The 15,639-nt window shown below is 42.4% G+C and overlaps 1 protein-coding gene across 2 annotated transcripts; it reads left to right on the forward strand.

Annotated features, from left to right (window-relative positions):
* The first annotated feature begins 1,234 nt into the window (after positions 1–1,234).
* Positions 1,235–11,312, forward strand: rbp3 (retinol binding protein 3). Of its 2 annotated transcripts, XM_030077406.1 has the most exons (5): positions 1,235–4,106; positions 7,369–7,609; positions 8,093–8,283; positions 8,750–8,892; positions 10,331–11,312. In XM_030077406.1, the coding sequence occupies exons 1-5, from the start codon at positions 1,354–1,356 to the stop codon at positions 10,654–10,656; spliced, it is 3,654 nt and encodes a 1,217-aa protein (XP_029933266.1). In that variant the 5' UTR covers positions 1,235–1,353; the 3' UTR covers positions 10,657–11,312. The 2 variants fall into 2 exon arrangements, with proteins under 2 accessions (XP_029933266.1, XP_029933263.1); XM_030077403.1 differs by lacking the exon at positions 1,235–4,106 and having other exon boundaries at positions 6,305–7,609.
* The last annotated feature ends 4,327 nt before the right edge of the window (positions 11,313–15,639 follow it).

The following is a 15,639-nucleotide window of genomic DNA, read 5'->3' on the forward strand; positions in this document are numbered from 1 at the left end:
CTTAGATCCCGAGGTGAACTCACGGCTGGTGTCAAGTACAAGGCCAGATCCTGAGTTGATCAAATTCCAAAGGACCTTAAGAATTTTTTAAAATGATAAATACATTGTTTCATTAAAATCATAAGTTATGAATGCAGTGTAATGTAATAATAACTTAGTAAAATATTGTAAAACATCCATATATAAGCCAAAAGTATAATAAATAAAAATTGTAATGCTTTTTCCTTATTGTGAGGCATTTTTTAAAATTTCCAGTAGCTATTACATGTGCCTAAGAGGTTTAAGTTATTAAGTGGTAAATTCTGAGATGATTATGTTACTTCTTTTGTCCGACAGTTGAGAGATCGAAATAAAAAGGTTTCATTGCAATTTGACTGGTTTAGAGTGACATATTATTGCATGTTTTTGTTAAGTTATTACTGTATCTAACCGCTTTTGCATTACAAGGCACAATTTTGCAAAGGCAAATGTACAATTTCATGTAAGAGCATGTAAAAACAATACTGTGGACAAACGCCAAAGCAAGAGGGAAAAAGGATCAAATTCAACATTCATTCCCTGTACATCAACGTCTTGTTCATATCGATGTCCAGAGTGTGTTTTATCCTGCCGTTCTGATCCTGCCTGTGTTTTTAGAGGGCTTTACCATGTGTCCACAAACTGTGTAATCATGTCATCAGCGGAGTGACCCAGACATGACCTCTTAAAGCCACCAGAAGCACTGCAATGCACTGCCATAAGCTGCCATACAGGGACTAGGGAGAGAGCGAGGGAAAGAGAGAGAGTGAGTCAGAGAGTTTCACATCAGCCATTTCATAACTTTACCCTCACCTCATTTTGTTAGTAGCATAAAGAAAAATATGTAAGATATCAGCCTGAATTTCATAGGATAATGCAAATATACAATAGGATTTAGGGTCATAGCAATAAATATAGGTTTTAATTCCAGCCTAAATTTGGTTTCAGTAACTGCATTACTAGAATATGTCCATGCCACAAAATCTTCTTAACAAAACCAGATGTTATATAAAGCAACTGCATAAAAAACTAATAATCAAAGAAAACTAGGAACCTAACTATATATTATGTCTCTGTGACAGAAGCAAAGAGACGATTTCCCATTTGGCAATTTTTTGTCTGCAATTGTCTGCTGGCTAAAGCACAACAGATAATGCGATTAAAGGTTTATTGGGGACAAAAGCCTCTTATGTCGATGTTGTCATTGTCCGAAAAACCTGCAACAGTGACAACATTCCCTCTCTAGCAAAAGCCACCATCCCCTCTGCATAGACAAACTGAGACTGCAGCATACCAACGACGACAGTGTGGGAAATTGTCCTCTTTCCATCAGTGATGGTTAAGAAAATGGAGGCGATTGGACGTGTACCAGCTGTACTAGCGATGCTTCTCTTCTCGACTCTCTCTGCCAGCTCCTCATTCCAGCCTGCCCTGGTACTAGACATGGCCAAGATCCTGCTGGAAAACTACTGCTTCCCTGAGAACCTGGTTGGGATGCAGGAGGCCATACAGCAGGCCATCAACAGTGGAGAAATCCTTCAGATTTCCGACAGGAAGACCCTGGCAGCTGTCCTCACAGTGGGAGTGCAGGGAGCCCTTAACGACCCACGGCTGACGGTGTCATACGAACCCAATTTTGTCCCGGTGATGCCTCCGGCGCTGCCATCCCTCCCCACAGACCAGTTAATTCGGCTGGTGAGGAACTCGGTGAAGCTGGATACCCTGGAAAATAACGTGGGCTATCTGCGGATAGACCGGATCATCGGGGAGGAAACAGCAGAGAAGCTCGGTTCTTTGCTGAGGGATAACATCTGGAATAAGGTCGCTCACACGTCCTCCCTTATCTTTGACCTGAGGTACAGCACAGTTGGAGAACTGTCCGGAGTTCCTTTTATCATCTCCTATTTCTCTGACCCTGAGCCCCTCATTCACATTGACACTGTGTACCACAGACCCTCTAATACAACCCAGGAGCTGTGGACCATGCCGTCCATAATGGGAGAAAGGTATGGAAAGAAAAAGGATGTGATTATTTTAATTAGCAAACGCACTGTGGGTGCTGCTGAAGCAGTGGCATATACATTGAAACACCTCAAAAGAGCCATCATAGTAGGAGAGAGGTCTGCTGGTGGATCGGTGAAAGTCCAGAAGATCAGGATTGGCGATTCAGGGTTCTACATAACAGTTCCCGTGGCGAAATCCGTCAGTCCAATCACAGGCCAGAGCTGGGAAGTGAGTGGCGTTTCTCCGTCCGTCAGCGTCAACGCCAAGGAAGCCATTGGAAATGCGAAGGCACTCTTGGCCGTGAGGAGCGCCATTCCTAAAGCTGTTCAGAGCATCTCAGATATCATCAGGCAGTTCTACGCCTTCACTGACAGAGTTCCAACCCTCCTTCAGCATCTGCAATCTACCGATTTCTTCTCGGTCATATCCGAGGAGGACCTGGCAGTGAAACTCAACCAGGAGCTCCAGGCTGTATCCGAAGATCCTCGGCTGACCATCAAACACATACAAGACAATGCTGCTGTCATAGTTGAGGACTCTGAGCCTGATAAAGTTCCAGATGACCCAGAATTATTGAGTGCACTGGTTGATGCTGTGTTCAAAGTGGAAATCCTCCAAGACAATACAGGCTATCTCCGCTTTGACACGTTTGTTGAGCCGTCAGCAGCAGCTAAACTAGGAGAACACATGGCTAAAAAAGTGTGGGAGCCCCTCAAAGACACCGCCAATCTGGTCATTGACCTCCGCTACAACACTGGTGGGTATTCTGCCTCCCTGGCATTAATACTCTCCTATCTCCAGGACGCCTCACAGAAACTACACTTTTTCACAATTTATGACCGAATTCAAAACACAACAACAGAACATGGCTCACTGCCAAATATTATTGGCCCAACCTACAGCTCCAAGCGTGGAATTTACGTCTTGACCAGCTACTTCACCGCAAGCGTTGGAGAAGAGTTTGCTTATCTAATGCAGTCCTTACATCGTGGCACAGTCATTGGAGAAATTACATCCGGTACCCTGATGCATTCAAAGACACTCCAAGTAGAGGGCACAGATATCGCCATCACTGTCCCTTTTATAAACTTCATCGATAACAGTGGTGAATGCTGGCTGGGAGGAGGCGTGGTCCCTGATGCTATCGTGCTAGCTGAGGAAGCTCTGGACCACGTTCACGAGATCATAGAGTTCCACAGAGGACTTAAGTCCCTCATAGAAGAAACAGGGGAACTGTTAGAAAAACACTACGCAATCCATGAGGTCGCCGTAAAGGTCAGTAAAGTGCTGCTGAGCAAATGGGAAGAGGGTTCGTACCGATCCGTGGTTGATTTTGAGTCCCTTGCATCTCAATTGACGGCAGATCTCCAGGAGACTTCAGGCGATCACCGCCTCCACATCTTCTACTGTGACGTTGAGCCTGAGTCACTTCACGAAGTCCCAAAGATCCCAACGGCAGAGGAAGTGGGATACATAATTGATGCTCTGTTTAAAATAGAGGTGCTGCCAGGTAATGTCGGTTACCTGAGGTTTGACATGATGGCAGATGTTGAGGTGGTGAGGGCTATTGGGCCTCAACTGGTGAAGATGGTATGGAGCAAGATAGTAAACACTGATAGCCTCATAATTGACATGAGGTACAACACCGGCGGCTATTCAACAGCAATTCCTCTCCTGTGCACCTACTTCTTTGATGCCGAACCCTTGCGACACCTTTACACCGTCTTCGACCGCACCACAACCACCATGACAGAGATTATGACACTGCCACAGGTCAGAGGTCAAAGGTATGGGCCAACAAAAGATGTCTTCATCCTCACAAGTCATATGACGGGGTCAGCGGCTGAAGCGTTCACCCGCACTATGAAGGACCTGAATCGGGCCACTGTGATTGGGGAGCCGACGATTGGAGGGTCTTTATCAAGTGGGACCTATCAGATTGGGGACAGTATCCTGTACGCTTCCATCCCTAACCAGGTTGTTTTGAGTGCCATCACCGGGAAAGTGTGGAGCGTTTCAGGGGTTGAGCCCCATGTTGTTGCCCAGGCGAATGATGCTTTGTCTGTAGCACAGAAAATCATAGCAGCAAGGCTGCAGAAGAAAGAGCAAGGCAAATAGTTAATTACATTGTCTTCTCAGTTCCCTAAACATGATTAGCTCATTTGACCTGTGTTTAACCATCACTGAAATTCCAAATCCACAGTTTTCAAGAGACACATATCCTTAGGGTTAGATCGAGGCCTTTCATTCAATATCAATATATATCAAGATATTAAATGTCATGTGATCCATCACCAAAATGAAAGAGGTTTCTCCCTGACTACAGCTATGTAAAAACATAGCCATAGTTCCATAATGGTCTCAATGCTGTTTGTGAGGCAATAAGTCTTGATAGAAACAATGCATCCTTACAACTTTTTCTTTGCTTATAGGAGAAATGACAGGAGATTTGGGCTTTCAGCAATGTCAGCAGAAAAATATTAGTATGGGCCCTCAAAAATCTGTCACTCTGGTATTTGTAGAAATTCACTCAACTTGCCACCTCAGTGAAATTTAGATACCGTCGTCCAGAGCAATCTACATTGAGAGAGAGTCAATGATTTGGTGTCTTAATTATGTAATTAATTATGTACTTAATAAGTAAACAATTGGCTTACAACCCAAAATATAATACAATGTTGTGTATAATATACTGTGTTTATAATCATTTGTACTTGGTAAGTAATTTCTATGTATGGAGTAATGCATATTTCAATATACTAGACTAAGGTTGTATTTTAGGGGGAAAAAACTGATAACAGAAAGTGTATATAACATGCAAGCTTACACACCAAACATAAATGTTAATTACATTACATTACACACCTTTTATGTTGATTTTCTTAGTCTATGTAAAAGCCTAGCTTTGATGTTAGGAAAGCATCTCTCAAATGTTAAAAACTGTTATGATTTGAGTTGCCTTTTTCATCTGACTAATCCACTGCTCTGTGGCTTATACATTTTTTTTATTATTATTATTACAGTAAATCCCTGTAATGTCATATTTTAATACCAAATGGTTTATGAAGTGAATTTTCTGTTGACCCATATTTTTGTGGAAGACACAGATTTAATATGAAAAAATGTAGATGTATGCTGATATATTTGATGATATGGAATGTTTGATGATTTACTTAATGGTGGGATTTCTTTGATATTTATGAATGCCATGCCACATTTTACCAAAACACCAGTTATTTTCTGTTGCTCTTTTTATTTTGTTTTGTGATCATGCCTCACCCTTTTGTCTCATTTAGTAGGAACTAAAACTGATCAGTAGAGGGAGCAAGTACCAAGCAAATCCAACATGAATGTTTCTGTTCACTTGTCCTGCACCACAACAGAGCCAGCCACCACCTACTGAACTGTATTCAAAACAATAAAGTCTTTACCACATGTGAAACAATGAAGAATCGCATGCCTCAGAATTATTTGGGGGTACAGGAATGTCATAATAAGCAGAAAAAAGGCAATGGCATACATTCCTCTTTGAATATGTACAATTTCCGAGCAGGCCACACATCCACCATATGTGTTGTGTTGAATTATATGAACTCATTGATCAATGCAATTTTTCATCTCAGTGTGTGGAGGGGAAAAAATGAGGTCAACCAGAAATCCATGGTAAGACAAGAAAGAATGGGTGATTCTTGCTCTAAGCTTGTAATAGTGTTGAGTGAGACTTAACATACCATGAGGCCTGAGCTGGAGAGGAAAGGTTTGCAAAATGACAAAAGGTTTTCACACTGTACAATGAACTTCAACCTAGTTTTGGAAATTGAACAGCCATAAAGATAAAGCCCTATATTTCCTGAGTTATTTTAACATTCTGCCATGTCCACCAATGCTCAAACAATTTTAAGGATGCAAATACTTCTAGGGATGTGTGAAGTCTTCTCAGGAAAAAATCCTATGTTGTTGACTTCTGTCATATACCTACACAGAGGGACTTAGTCAGTGCACTGTGGGTGATCCCAGTAGGAGATCACCCCACTTAGATCACCTACCACCAGTCATAATCCATTTCCATATATGTCCTGTCTGTTTCAAATTTTACCACACAGGTAGCTTTAAATACTTATTCCAAATCTCTTGTGTAAATTTAAGACCTATATCTTCGGTAACACTACCTACTTGTTGCTACACCTACTTGGCTAGCTTGTTATTGTCTTACAAAAGCTCTCAGGATAATACGATTAGAGGTTTATTGTGGGGCAAATCCTCTTATGTGTGTGTTAACAGCAACCTTACAGCCGAAACAGTGTCATTTGACAAAGGACCTCTTCGCAGAAGGAGGTTCTGCTGGTCAACATCTACTCCCTGCTGCTCAAGACTGCCTAACCTGGCTGACAAAATGGCAAAGTCTCTCTTTTTGGTAGCAACTCTGTTCATTCTGGGCAATGTTTTTATCATCCGTGCCACGTTTGCCCCAAGCCTCATCGTTGACATGGCAAAAATCCTCTTGGACAATTACTGCTCTCCAGAGAAGCTGGAAGGCATGCAAGAGGCAATTGATGCAGCCTCCAGCAACACAGAGATTCTCAGCATCCCTGATCCTGACACCCTGGCTAGTGTCCTCACTGCAGGGATCCAGAGCACCATCAATGACCAACGCCTGAGGGTCACTTACGAGCCAAACTACATCCCGGTGGTTGCTCCTGAGATGCCCCCTTTGCCCCCCGAGCAGCTCGTTGCTGTCCTCAAGACTTCAATCAAGCTCGACATCCTGGAGGGCAACATTGGCTACCTGAGGATCGACAACATCCTTGGGGAGCAGGTGGCAGAGAAGATCGGCCCTATGCTCTTGGAGTTGGTGTGGAGTAAGATCCTGCCCACCTCTGCTCTGATCTTTGACTTGCGCTACACCAGCAGCGGAGACCTGTCAGGAATCCCTTACATTGTGTCTTACTTCACCGACTCCGAGCCTGTGATTCACATCGACACCGTGTACGACCGCACCACAGACACCACCACTGAGCTGTGGTCTATGTCCACACTGCTGGGCGACAGGTACGGCTCCAGCAAGCCCCTCATTATCCTCACCAGCAAGAACACCAACGGCATCGCCGAGGATGTTGCCTACTGCCTCCAGAACCTGAAGAGGGCCACCGTCGTCGGTGAGAAGACCGCTGGAGGTTCAGTGAAACTCGACAAGATCAAGGTGGGCGACACTGACTTCTATGTTTCTGTGCCAACCGCAAAGTCCATCAACCCCATTACTGGCTCCACCTGGGAAATTAAAGGTGTGACACCCGATGTCGAGGTCAGTGCCGAGGACGCTCTTGCAACTGCTATCAAAATCGTCAACCTGCGCGGCCAAATTCCAGCCATCATCGAGGGTTCGGCGGCCCTGATTGCTGATAACTATGCCTTCGAGGCTGTCGGAGCTGACGTTTCAGCAAAACTGAACGGACTTCTGGCAAGTGGTGAGTACAGCTTGGTCAGCACCAAGGCTGATTTGGAGGCGAAGCTCTCTGCTGATCTGAAGACCCTGTCTGGGGACAAGAGCCTGAAGACCACCAGCAACACCCCAGCCCTGCCACCCATGGTGAGACTCACTAGATGTTGCTTAGTATTAAATTTTGATTGCAAATTTAAATTACTGTTTTGCTCAAACAGAGCATTTCCCAAGATTAGTAAGTGCTAATTTTTCCAGTAACAATTATTGAGAGTTGACAAGCGTTGATTAAAGCATTGTCTGTCATAAAAACTGATCTGGCTTTGGAGTGAGGAGGCAAATCAACTCTGATAGGTGTGGACTGGCACAGAGATAATTTATTTTTACACTCTGAGAGATTAATTACCATCTATGATTTTGCTGTACAGTGACCAAAAATTCAATGTCTGTCTACAGCTTTTATCATATGGTTAAATATCTCAGTAAGCTTGCATACTTAATTATTTCCATATATATGTAATAATCTAAATTTGTAATATGCAATATCCTAAATGCATATATTGGCCATGCCTTCAGTGCAAATCTGCTTATACATCGGGTCCATTTTCTCTTACTGGTTGCATTTCTTACCAGGATTATTCTCCAGAGATGCTAATTGACCTGATCAAGGTCTCCTTCCACACTGACGTGCTTGAGAACAACATCGGCTACCTGCGTTTTGACATGTTTGGAGATTTCGAGGAGGTCAAGTCCATTGCTCAGATTATTGTGGAGCACGTCTGGAACAAAGTTGTGAACACAGATGCGATGATCATCGACCTGAGGTGGGTAACCTTGCTCACAGCGCAAGTCAAAGCTGTATACAAAATGTTGTGTATTCATGCTGGAATATTAATCAGTGTCTGAAGTTCATTGTTCATGTCTCTTAAACATAGAGGATCTAGACAGTAAAAGTTCAGAAATGTTTTTCTGATTTGTGATTTTGGAGTCAAACTTTTTTTATGAACCACCAACATATTCAACACTTGAGGAACATGAGTTGATAGTGAACAAAACACTTGAGAAGCCAAGAAATGGAAGTCAGTAAGATTGACCATACCTTTCCCAGGTGGGAAGTTGGGTCATTGCTGCAGCAAAAAATGAAAATGTGGCTTGGAGAATAAATTGTAAAATGAAACAATATGAAGATAAAATGTTAGAGAATAATTTCAATAATCTGAATTACATTTTCTGAAAGACAGAACATTTCCATGATCTTGCAATGACTGTATGATTGTGCTTTCATTCCAGGAACAATGTTGGTGGTCCAACAACCGCCATCGCAGGGTTCTGCTCTTACTTCTTTGATGCTGACAAGGAGATCCTGCTGGACAAGCTGCATGACCGACCCTCCGGCACCACCAAGGATCTCACCACCATCACTGACCTCACTGGTATTAAAAATAATCAGCATTAATAATTAAGTTATTGTGTTCTCCCCATATGTAATAGAATGTACCACAGCTAAGACACATTTCGGACAATTCAGAATCAATATCACCTTATTTGGCAAGTACAATATATGTAAAGGGATTTGTAGTGGTGGCACTTGAATTGAAGTCATATCAGTGCATACTGGCAAATTATAATACAGCAGGACCTTCATTCATTCCGCCCAATTAGCGCTGGGATAGGCTCCAGCAATCCCACCCCCTCCCCCGCGACCCTTGCGAGGATAAGCGGTTTGGAAAATGAATGAATGAATGAGGACCTTCATTCAGTGCAGTGGGACAGAGCTGGACTTAAAACCTTTGTCAGTATTTCCATTCAGGCAGTGTAACATGAAATTAATTAAGTGACACAGAGGGACAAAAAGAGTCCATAACAGACCAGGAGACAGCTGTTCTCAGCAGGATGGAAATATATAAAATAAGTTTGTTCTCTCATTTTGAAATCTGACTGCGGTTAACACATCTCATGACCACCGGTGACTGTGTTTCTCTAAACCATTTGGTGATTATCAAATCCAAGAGTGTTCATGTGTGGAGAACATCCCTCTGATGGTCTTAGAGACTGAACTTACGAAGAACACAAGAACAGAGGAGCATCTTCAGTTTGAGATGGCCTATAGGCTCAAATCACACCATGAATAAAGACCAGCTCTGTCCTGCAGACTAAAGCACCGTTTGCACTGTTTGATGGGAATTCTCACGATGATACTTTGGCTGACCCACCATCTGATGCGTCCTCAGTTGCATGTGTGAACTTCCAAGATAATAGAAGACCAATAAGAATAATAATAAGCCTTAAGTACTTTGACAGACATAGCAAAGCAGAAAAATCAGAGAGCCAATAACAACAGAAAGCTGCACAGAAAGGCCAAATGAGCGATAAAAATGAAGGTGAAATGAAGTTAAAGTTAAAACAGGAAAACAAAAGATGCAAAGCACAATAGAGAGAAAACAGAAGCATTGAAAGATTTAGACGGCAAAAGAGATTTTTAAAAAAGCACTAGAAAAATCAATAATATGTAAATAATAATACTACTAATAATAAAACCAATAGCTAAATAAGTAAGCAATACTACAACTGCAGGAATTGAAGCAATAATAAATAAATGAAATAAAATAAAAACCAAAATAAAGAAAAAGATGACATCACATAAGGCAAGTCTATAACCACGTGATGGAAGGCCCAAGAATGCACTGCAATGCAATGGATGAAGACCCAATTCTGTTAAATCCCCTCCTCCAGTCTTATCTCAATCTCTTCCTCCTCTACCCCTCTGTGTTCCTGCTCTCCTCCTACTAATACGTACTCCTTATCATCACCCTTCCCATCACCTGTCTACCTCACCTTTTTAATTTTACTCCTTGTCCTCCATGTGCCCAGGCACCCGGTACGGAGCCAAGAAGAGCCTGATCATCCTGACCAGCGGAGCGACCGCCGGCGCCGCCGAGGAGTTCGTCTACATCATGAAGAAGCTTGGCCGCGCCATGATCGTCGGCGAGGCCACTGCCGGGGCATCCCACCCACCCGAGACCTTCCGCGTCGGCGAGACCGACGTCTTCCTCAACATCCCCACCGTCTATTCCGACACCGCCGCCGGGCCGGCCTGGGAGGGAGCCGGCATCGCCCCCCACATCCCCGTCCCAGCTGGAGAGGCCCTAGACACCGCCAAGGGCATCCTCAACAAGCACCTTGCAGGCCAGAAGTGAACCGCTCCCTGAGCAAAAGCCAGGAGGGCATCCAACAGTCACTTTTGTTTTGGCAGCCAAAAGGTTTAGGGATTTAGAATATATGGAGCTGTGTAAGAAGAGAATTATGTAGGATAAAGTATAAAGTCCAAAGTGTGATCCGTTTTTCACCCTGTCGACACCTAAGCCTTCTTTAGCCTGTTTGTAGAGCACAGGAGACGCGTTCTAAAGCAGGATTTACTCGTAGTTTTTATTTCTTTTGAATGTCACTTTGACTACGGAAGGTTTGACTCGCTTAATGTCTCTTGCAAAGGGTGATTGGTACAGAAATGTGGGTTCTTTTGTGAGGTGGGTTTATAATCTATGAATTTATCTGTCAAAGATCGGGTTGGATGTTGTGGCAATGAATCTTGAAAAACATCTTTCTACTTTTGGCTTTGAAAAAAGAGAAGCAGAATGTACTGAAGCTAAGATCGCTATCCCTAAAACTTTGATTTGGGACCTCTCTAAACTAATCCACTTGCTGCTCTGGTGGGAAAACTGTCACATGTAATGTCTTTCTTACTGTGTATGGGAAACATGTCCACGATGCAGTGAACTTCATGCCCTGTGAAGCTACTTGGGTTGTATCAATTCCAGTGGTGAGACACAATAAAAAAGCCAATGGAAACACAAAACTGAGTGTGTGTGTGTGTGTGTGTGGGTTCTGCATTTTATAACAATAGAGGATGCTTGAGAGCGGTTTTAGACAGGCAGACAATCAGTGTGTTTACCATCGCAGAAGTCCCAATTCATGCATTCTTTTTTTTTTACTGCAAACAATTCATTACTGGATATTATGCAGTACAATGAAATTAGTATGTGGCGACACTAACTATACAGTCCTTCAACCCTCTAGATACAAGACCATTGTTTGTGTTGTGCAAAGGCTGGTAAGGGGCCAAAAATTACTCTTGGGGATGTAGCAAAATTACAAAATGAGTTCACCGAGCATGCAGAAATAAAAAGTAAAGAATCCTACAATGGCTACATCTGTATCTAACGACAAACACATTTTTGGCACTTAAAGGGATCGCCCAATAAAAACGCCGCACCAGATTTTCTCAAGATGGCAATTAGAGCAAAATGTACCACAGGCTAAGACAGCGTTGGTGTTACTGTGCAACATTTCAAGCCTTTGTCAATCGTTAGTGTCAATAAATTTAACAAGAAAGGTTTGTGATAAGCGACATTTCATTTTCCAGAGGTGGGAGAAGGTTTCGATGATGATACACGGATGAATGATGGTTTTAATGTGTGATGCCAGCATGGAGAATGTGCAGGAATACAACATGGACACTACTGCACAAACAAAAATCATAATCTGAGCAATACAGGCAGATACAGGCATGCTTTTATTTATCTTTTGGGGGTCATGCACTCTTGTTGCCAAGAAAGAAAGGGGGTTAAAGGGGTAAGCAGGTACATCAAATTCACTTTTTCTCAAATCACATAACAGACGACTGAATCTTCCAGTTTCTAACGCTGGTATTAATTTATTTGACCTTAATTGTGTCCAGATATGTATTCAGTTTCTGGGCATTTTTGGTGTGATACCCATTATGATCCTCTCATTTAGACAGCATGGGCTTTGTTTAAGTTTACTCCAAGGATCAACATGCCAAACTCAATGCACTCATAGCCCATACTACAGGAATAGAGCAGATGTTTTCCACAGAACACAAAGCAGATAGGACACAGAATGATGATGTCGGTCTGATTTGTTCGTGCTCATTTGTCAGCGTGAGAGTCCACAATCCACATTACATTTTTTTTTCCACACACATTTGTAGACGATGCAGAAATCATTCTTTAAATAGTTTTTATTGGCTGGGAGCTGTTATTTCTGTAGTGCAAAAGAAAAAAAAAAGTGCCCAGGCTCACATATGTCAGTGCTGGCCTGAGACTGAATCCCAGTGAAACCATCTCCTGTGGTTGTCCAACTTTGTGGCTTCTTTCAGATTTTCTGCTGTCTGTCTCAGTGAGGAGAAGGTACCAACGAGAGTAGGCCGCACTTTTAAACCAAAAATCGAAATATTTATTCTGCATCAAATGAATGAACTCATTGTGTCAGCTAATGACCGTAATTCAGAAGCAGCAGAGTTTCATTGCTTTCCACTAGTTACTACAGCTTCTTAAGTTTTGGTTTTATGTCATCACACATATAAAATAATACAATACACAAAAAACAGTGGGGAAAATCAGAATCAGAAATACTTTATTCATCCCTGAGGGGAAATGAGGTCAGCTGCAGTTGCTCAAATCCTCGACAGAAGTGAAATGATAAGAAGCAGAAAAGGTCATTGAGAAATATTAAAACGTGCTTTAGAAATTTTTATAAAAAGTATGTGGATTGTATACATTCTGTAAAAATATGTGCATTAATCCTATAATAATACAACAAGAATAGATACAGAAAAAAACAGTAGGTAAAAAAAAAAAAAAACATATTAAGTGACGAGAAGGAGAAAACAAACAAAATAAGGATGTGCTGAAGAGGCTGAAAATTTTTTGAAAGGGGCTCATCGGGTGGCCTTTGTAGTGTGAAATATTCAACATGAGATCAGTCAAACCCAATAATATAATATAAACAGAGGTAAATTAGGAAATTTGAGAGAAAGGTAACTAAGAGACAGCACAGCAAATAAAAACCACAAGAGTTAAAGTGGTTAATGTGTTATCAGAGTATTTACTGGTATTCACTGTAGATTATCGGTTCTTGACCATTATACCCAAGTGTGGGGCTGTGAGAACTGCAAGTAAGCCGAACACCTGCTGGATGTCCTGCAACTATTTCTTGTGCATATGAGCGGACCGAGGCTTTGGCTTTAGCAAACTGCGAGGATCAGAGGGGATCAGTTCAGCGGGGAATAAGTCAGCACACATCCACACGTGCTGGGTCTTTAAACAGGGGCCAAAGGGTTAATGGTGAGGGGCATGGGGCAAAGGTAAGCGGGGTGATGGGTTTAGCTTAAAGCCCCACAATAATATTAACTGTGGGAAGGAGTCAGGCTTGTTGACCTGCTGTGTGCGAATCAGTTTGGCCGCCCTTGTTTTTGTAAACATGGCAGGAGGTTTGAGGGGTGTCATATGGATGTTGTGGACGTTCTCAGTCATCCAAGTCGTGGTTCTCCACACAGAGTTGAATCGAGGTCAGCTGGACTTGGAAGCATCCCAGGAGGCTTCTTCAGTTCTGAGAGACTTTTTCCAGGTCAAAGTATCACGGTATCAAACCTGGGTAACGTCCACACACACGTTAAACACCTGGGACTCCCCTCCAGTCCGTCAGTACCAAAGAAGCCTCTTGGATGAGAAGCGAAACGTCTTCAAGAATCTACGAACAAGTCCAGCTGACCTCGTTTCAACTCTGAGTCGATCATAATCTGAGCAATATGGGCAGATACATTTTTTGGGCGTCATGCACTCTGTTTACCAAGTTGTGCTGCAGTTATTTCGTAAGAGGAATCAAAGAAAAGGAGTTAAAGGGGTAAGCAGGTAAATCAGATTCACTTTCTGTAAAATCACATAACAGACGATTGAATCTTCCAGTTTCTATCACTGATGGAAATATATTTGACCTTAATTGTGTCCAAATACCTATTTAGTTTCTGGACATTTTTGGTGTGATATCAGTTATGATCCTTGTGTCTGTTCTTATTCAATCAGCATGGTCTTTAATTAAGTTTACTCCAAGGATCAACATGCCAAACTTTCTCATCCCAGGAGGCTTCTTCAGTTCTGACAGACTTTATCCAGGTCAAAGTATCACGGTATCAAACCTGAGTAGCGTCCACACACACGTTAAACACCTGGGACTCCCCTGCAGTCCGTCAGAACCGAAGAAGCTTCTTGGATGAGAAGTGAAGCGTCTTCAAGAATCTACGAACAAGTCCAGCTGACCTCGTTTCAACTCTGAGTCGATCATAATCTGAGTAGTATGGGCAGATACATTTTTTGGGCGTCATGCACTCTGTTTACCAAGTTGCACTGCAGTTATTTCGTAAGAGAAATCAAAGAAAGGGAGTTTAAGGGGTAAGCAGGTAAATCAAATTCACTTTCTGTAAAATCACATAACAGACGATTGAATCTTCCAGTTTCTATCACTGATGGAAATATATTTGACCTTAATTGTGTCCAAATACCTATTTAGTTTCTGGACATTTTTGGTGTGATATCAGTTATGATCCTTGTGTCTGTTCTTATTCAATCAGCATGGTCTTTAATTAAGTTTACTCCAAGGATCAACATGCCAAACTTTCTCATCCCAGGAGGCTTCTTCAGTTCTGACAGACTTTATCCAGGTCAAAGTATCACGGTATCAAACCTGAGTAGCGTCCACACACACGTTAAACACCTGGGACTCCCCTGCAGTCCGTCAGAACCGAAGAAGCTTCTTGGATGAGAAGTGAAGCGTCTTCAAGAATCTACGAACAAGTCCAGCTGACCTCGTTTCAACTCTGAGTCGATCATAATCTGAGTAGTATGGGCAGATACATTTTTTGGGCGTCATGCACTCTGTTTACCAAGTTGCACTGCAGTTATTTCGTAAGAGAAATCAAAGAAAGGGAGTTTAAGGGGTAAGCAGGTAAATCAAATTCACTTTCTGTAAAATCACATAACAGACGACTGAATCTTCCAGTTTCTATCACTGATGGAAATATATTTGACCTTAATTGTGTCCAAATACCTATTTAGTTTCTGGACATTTTTGGTGTGATATCAATTATGATCCTTGTGTCTGTTCTTATTCAGTCAGCATGGTCTTTAATTAAGTTTACTCCAAGGATCAACATGCCAAACTTTCTCGTCCCAGGAGGCTTCTTCAGTTCTGATGGACTTTTTCCAGGTCAAAGTATCATGGTATCAAACCTGAGTAGCGTCCACACACACGTTAAACACCTGGGACTCCCCTGCAGTCCGTCAGAACCGAAGAAGCTTCTTGGATGAGCAGAGAAACATCTTCAA

The sequence above is a fragment of the Myripristis murdjan genome, chromosome 19 (genome assembly GCF_902150065.1).
Source record: "Myripristis murdjan chromosome 19, fMyrMur1.1, whole genome shotgun sequence".
NCBI lineage: Eukaryota > Metazoa > Chordata > Actinopteri > Holocentriformes > Holocentridae > Myripristis > Myripristis murdjan.

Coding starts and splice junctions, on each gene's coding strand:
- rbp3 (XM_030077406.1), top strand. CDS start 1,354: ATGGTTAAGAAAATGGAGGCGATTGGACGTGTACCAGCTGTACTAGCG. Junction 7,610..8,092: donor CCCCAGCCCTGCCACCCATG/GTGAGACTCACT, acceptor ATTTCTTACCAG/GATTATTCTCCAGAGATGCT. Junction 8,893..10,330: donor CACCATCACTGACCTCACTG/GTATTAAAAATA, acceptor CCATGTGCCCAG/GCACCCGGTACGGAGCCAAG.